This window comes from Montipora capricornis, chromosome 13, assembly GCF_036669925.1.
Source record: "Montipora capricornis isolate CH-2021 chromosome 13, ASM3666992v2, whole genome shotgun sequence".
Classification (NCBI taxonomy): domain Eukaryota; kingdom Metazoa; phylum Cnidaria; class Anthozoa; order Scleractinia; family Acroporidae; genus Montipora; species Montipora capricornis.
In genome coordinates, this window is record NC_090895.1 from 26,798,374 (window position 1) to 26,804,241 (window position 5,868).

A 5,868-nucleotide genomic window follows, 5' to 3' on the forward strand; every position below is an offset into this window, starting at 1 on the left:
AAAAACGCCGTAACAAAAGGTCCCATCTGATCTCTATTTTTGCTGTGGAGTAAAATTCTCAAGTAAAGAAGAAATCAGCAAACTCGGGCGACGCACAAAGTATTTTCGAGGCAATTTTAAGCCCCCGTGAAAAGAAAAAGCTGGAGAACAAAATAACGCGCGGGTGGGAGGTCTGTGAAAAACTCACTCGATAAAGAAAGAACCCTCCTTTTCCCTCTGCCCCGCTATTTCCGCAGCAAACAAGTGGGTGTGAACGACTCCTTTAGAACAGAAGGATGTTACCGTTTGCGTGCCTGCTCCCGATTCCAAGAGCTTGATAGCAAGGCAACGAGTCTATTTCTTTGCATATAAAAATGTCGAGAGACCATTGCCGTGTTTTCACGACAGCCGTTGTCTCGCTTAACATTCCTGAAAGTGATTTGTTTGCAGACTTCGTTAAGCGACTTAAAAATGATACGTGTTTTCACGGGTTGGATTAAATGAGGAGAGGGCAGCCAATGCAATAATAAAATAGCTCGCCTGTTATAGTTGAAATTGACAACTCGCTTAAGCTACCTGGTTTGGTGGCTTCAATGTAATGAGAATTCTACTGAAATTTGCCGAGTCGCTGAACTTTAAGCGAGTTGGGAAAGGAACTGTTTTCACGGAATTTTTGGTTGTCAGTCGCTAATTTTTTAGCGACCTGAAAAACCGCTCGCGAAAACGCGGCCATAGTTTTATGCCCAGTCATCCATTGTACATAGCAATTACATTGTGTGATCATCGTTAATTCTTCTCATTGTTAGCGGCTGTTCTCATGGGACTACGGGCACGGCGTGAAAAATATTAGCATATAGGTGTCCAAAAGTGCTGAACTTTGCTCGAATTGAACAGAGCTAAATACCTCTTGAAAGAGGACAAAGTTCTGTTACATAGTGTATTTTTCTGGCATCTCATGACTGTCACGCAACACTTTCATACCGCAATATGGCGTGGAAGAAACTCACAGCTTTCCTCGTGGTTCTTCTGTGCCGTTTTGTGTTGTTTCTCGTCATTTTAAGTCTATCGTGGATGCTTTTAGGAAAACCAAATACCAATACTTCCTTTCTAACGGTAAGTACTCTGATCTTTCTTGTCAGTTATGCCACTGTAAATTTTAAAGTTCTATTCGTTGCCGGCGAGACTAATCAGACTTTGACCTGGGGGATTTTAAGAAAAGTGGTTCAGCTTTCGGTCGGATTTGCCCCTTTTTCTGAATCCAACAACGAACTTGTTGTTATCTGTCTAAATATGAATTAAGTACGATACGACTGATTTCCAACTAGTTACGTCTGTTTGCCTTCCATTCGACTGTTTTGTTGACGTTTTGTACAAGTGCCATGGGACGGGGGATAAAGGTGAAAGCTGCAAGTGAACATAACAAAAAGCTGGAAATGTTGTTCTCAGTCAAACATGTAGGAAGTTCTAGACAAACAATGCCTCTGTAAGTTGGTAAAAATGTGTCCAATTGTCATCCCCGAAGTTAACCTGCTCGCAAGCCACTAAGGTATGCCTGGTGCGGGATCGGGTATCCAGTGTGGGGTGGGGTGTGTTAGCCAACGATTTGTCCGTCTGGTTTTCAATCTCAGGTGTTCATATCCTTCCTCATCCCTCTTCCTCAAGCCTTATATTTCATTGAAGTTGTTGATCGCAAGCTATTGGAGGTGTTTTTGGCGTTAAGGTGAGTCAATAATTCACGTCTTGTTGATAAAGATGGTAAAGCTTGTCGTTGCGTGACTTACATGACTTCTTGGGAGAATCCGGAATTTCCAATCCAACACAAAATCTAAAAAACGGATTTCGTCGTGGACTCCACAAATTGGAAATCTATGTCCGGAAAGATTTCAATGAGTGAAATCCGTTTTCAGAAAATCTGTTTTCAGATCGATTGGAAATTCGAAGATCCAGATTTTACGAGCTAAATGCGGATTACCCTAGAGGGTTAATCCTTGTACCCAGAGTCCTCGGACTTAAACGTGTCTTTTTTATCGCTTGCATAACAGTAGCAGTCCGACAGGAAGTCCGTAAGTAATTTGAAGAAGTACCACACCGGAAACCCCATGACCAACTCCCTCTTTTTGTAGGGAAATTCAAATCTAAAACTAGTTTCAGAGCTTTTTTTTTTCTTAAAGAAATATATATATATATAAATCACAAAAACAATAAAAGGACTGCGGTTAGATTTCGACTAATAAACAGCAGCCATTTTAGCAAGGGAATTTTCCCACACTTGTAAAACTGAAAGAAAACATTAGTCTCTTTGGGTAGAAATCCGTAGAAGGTCTTGTCGAAGCCATTCAGAAGTACGAAAACACAAAAATGTTGTAGAAGAGAACATTGTGGACTGTGTTACTTGCACGAGGCCGTTGGCAAAACCTGAAATGGCCCGGACGGACCAGATCGGACCGCATCGGACCAGATCGGATCGGATAGATAAAACTCGGACCGGATCAGAAACAAAATTCCCGCCAAAAGTAGACACATGAAATCCCTTGGTCACAAGTTAAGGTTACTTCCAATCTTCCCGGATGTCCTTCTGGAAAAAGTTCGTACGAGCGCTAGTTTCAATAAAATCCTAACAAACTATACATCAGAAGAGGGCTTAATAAATGTAGTTTACGATAAAAATATAGTTCAAGCGAGTTTTCCTTCTAGTAAGTGTCAGAAGTGTCAGGATCGGAGCCGGTAAGACGTGAAACCACCGCGGCTTCTTCTATTGAATTTATCGGGTATTGGATGCCGCAGCACGAGCAAAATGACTGCACAGTGTTATTCACAAGGCATCAATCAACAAAAGCGTGTCGGGATATTCCGATATTTAAAATAATTTTCCCGTGGCGTTCATTTACACAACAAGTGTCGCATATTTTTAGCTACTCCAACCTTAGATGCTGATATCTAGACAACCAATCAGAATATCCAAAAAGCCTGACACACTTTCGTTGATTGATGGCTTGTGAATAACACTGTGCTGTTCCGAAGGACACTCGGCGAAGGTGGGAATTAACCTTAAGGAGGCTCGAAAGGGTTTTTCGTTGCTATTGACCGAATGCATAAATGACGGCCAAAAATGTATTCTTTTGTTTATGTGCTAATGAGACTCACTAGCCTCGCTCTCAAGCAACAATTCTTTTGTATTTTGTCCATGCAAACGAGGCTAGTGAGGCTAATTAGCACATAAGCAAAAGAATAATTTTTTGGCCGCCATTTATAAATTCGGTCTATAGTGTTTGGGAAACGATGAAAGATACCAAAAGAAGGATATTTCATAGCGTAGGCAAACTATAAATATCTTTGCAACTCTATTGTTGGGTAACACTTTAAGGGCACTTATGAAGTCATGTTGGTTACCATGGCAACGCGCCTGGTCCACAAAAAGGCCCTCTAAATTTCAGTTTTTTTAAATTATCTGAAACATTAAGTCGGTGACCTACTGTTTTTATTTGTTTGTTGGAAATATCCCTAAATTCTTTAACTTCTTAGAGAGTATGACAAGAAGTTATCTCGTAGAATCTGCGACACATCGAAAAAAGGGGTTTTATAGTTTACAGAAAATTGTACTAGATAACTTTCCCCGAAACTTTTTTTCTTTTGACGCGTGTTTCTTAGTTATAGAATGTTTAGGTTACGCGCGCGCGCACCTAAAAACCCTTTGGAGCCTCCTTAATTCGTGACCAAGGGATTTCATGTGTCCACTTTTGGCGGGAATTTTGTTATTGATCCGGTCCGAGTTTTGTCGATCCGGTCCGGTCCGATTCTAGTAATCTAGTTGGTAGGCTTAGCCACAAGCTGCTCGGCAACTTTTCGGCAACTTTTGAAATTCCTGGCAACCTTTGTTTATTTTCACATTTAATTTTTCTTTTACCTTTTTCGCGACATTTATTAGCTTTCGAAAGAAAAGCCTGCTAAATTCAACTGAGTGTGTGGACCCCAGGACTGGCCAATAGTGGCCAGCTTGGTGTTGCATGCCTCAAGTTTCCATGAGATCAGCGGTATCACATGGCACGTTCGTCTGAATGGCGGACAACATCGACTGTCAGTGATTGAGATTCCAGTTGGGAAGAATGTGCAGATGCAGGTGTGATTAATCCAATTGCGGAAGCTAAAAGGCTGGGGGCAAATCTCGCTACCCCTGGAAAAGCTAAAATAGCCAGAGAAAAAAAAATCTGCCGGTAAAAAGCGCTGTACGCGAGGACAAAATGATCTAAACCGCAACAAAGGCAACTTAAAGTGCAAACAAGTATAAAAAAAAGCAACTTTTCGGCAACTTTGGAAATAAAATAGAAACTTTTTAGCAATTTTTAGACACTTTTTGGAACTTTGGAAAATTATCGGCTATTGTGGCTAAGCCTACTAGTTGGCATCATTAGTTGGTTACCATGTTATCTTCTGATAATTAAATTCTTACAGTTTTACTCTCTTGAAATGCACTTCGGTACTTTGGAAATATTCACCGCTTGATTCTTGTGATGAAAGAGGAATTCTTCTGGTAGTAAGACAATTTCAGATTTTATGTTATCAACACTGTATCTCACAGGGCTGACAGGGTATACAACGTTGGATCCACTGTTGTGCGTAATGCAGTCCTAATCAGCTTTCCTCGGTATATTGTGCAAATTTTTATCCATGGATGGTTGGATTCCATTTTGGGCTTCATTGTCAACAATATAAGGTCAGAAATATTACAGGAAATAAGGGTACACTTATAAGCAGGGAGACTATTTTCCCGCCATTTTTCGCGTTTGCCGCTTGCCGCTTGCTGTCTCTGCGTTGGTTATGTGTTGTCAGACGCGCGTTTTGATTGGCTGGTAGGAACTATAAGTGTGTCTCAAGAAAATCTGTTTCAATCAAGAAGTAAAAACACCAGCATTTTCCTCGGGGGAGTTAGGAGAATTCTCGACAATTATGCAAACCATCGACTGCGTCTCGGGTTTGCATAACTGTCTTGGATTTCCCACCTCCCCCTCGTGTTTTGATGAGGCTAGGTAAAGGCGGAGCATGTCCTCTATTGCTTAAATGCATAACAAGTTTTTGAGGGAAAAAAGAAAAATGGGTTACATGGTTATAGATCGTTCATAACTGACTCCTTACTGCATTTTTTTCATGAACTCGTGATGACTCTCTGTTGACTGACAAACCAGTTTCATCGAAACTCGAGGTTAACAGAGTCCATTCCGAGTTGCCGAGAAACTTCCCTCCATTTTAAGTGATACGGCAAGCCGACATTTGCCGTTTTACCCAGGTGATCTGGTGACGTAATTTGGAGGACTGGGAAGAAACATTTGAACGCCGTATCCCACAACCGCGCGCGACCGTAGGTGTTGTTTTCCAAACTCCCTGCAGTATTGCCATCGCCAAAACCCTACAGACCATTACGTGTCTACCACATTTCCTGTTACTGAATGAACAATCATATAGTCCCGACAAGATCTAACCTCGCTTCTGCCATGTTGAATTCGAAAATAAGGCCGCGCGCGGTTGTGGGATACGGCGTTAAAATGTTTCTCCCCAGTCCTCCGAATTACGTCACCAGATCACCTGGACGTAAACGTAATGCTAAATCTCTCTAATAGCCCTGCCGGTGTACGTTGAATCAACTGGCTTGATCTGATCGGTGTAATAGACCTTTTAACCGATACGGCGGCCATTTTGATTTCTATTGTTTCGAATAGCTATTATGGGATGCCCAGGGGGCAAATACATATTAATTTTCCCCCTGAGCATCCCATAATGTCTTTCGAAACAATAGAAATTAAAATGGCCGCCGTATCGGTAAAAAGGTCTATTACAAGTTGAAAAGTAAATATTTTTAGCAAGAGGGCTTATGATAATTTGCAAAACGAAACGAAA

At 41.3% G+C, this 5,868-nt stretch overlaps 1 protein-coding gene across 3 annotated transcripts in view; it reads left to right on the forward strand.

The window, feature by feature from the left end:
- Positions 1-965: 965 nt before the first annotated feature.
- Positions 966-5,868, forward strand: part of LOC138030974 (uncharacterized) — a 16,587-nt gene continuing 11,684 nt past the window's right edge. For all 3 annotated transcript variants that reach the window (XM_068878835.1, XM_068878836.1, XM_068878837.1), the window contains exons 1-3: positions 966-1,092; positions 1,608-1,699; positions 4,556-4,690. In XM_068878835.1, coding sequence (XP_068734936.1) covers positions 967-1,092; positions 1,608-1,699; positions 4,556-4,690 — 353 coding nt within the window. In that variant the 5' untranslated portion in view covers position 966. The remainder of the gene's footprint in view (positions 1,093-1,607; positions 1,700-4,555; positions 4,691-5,868) is intronic.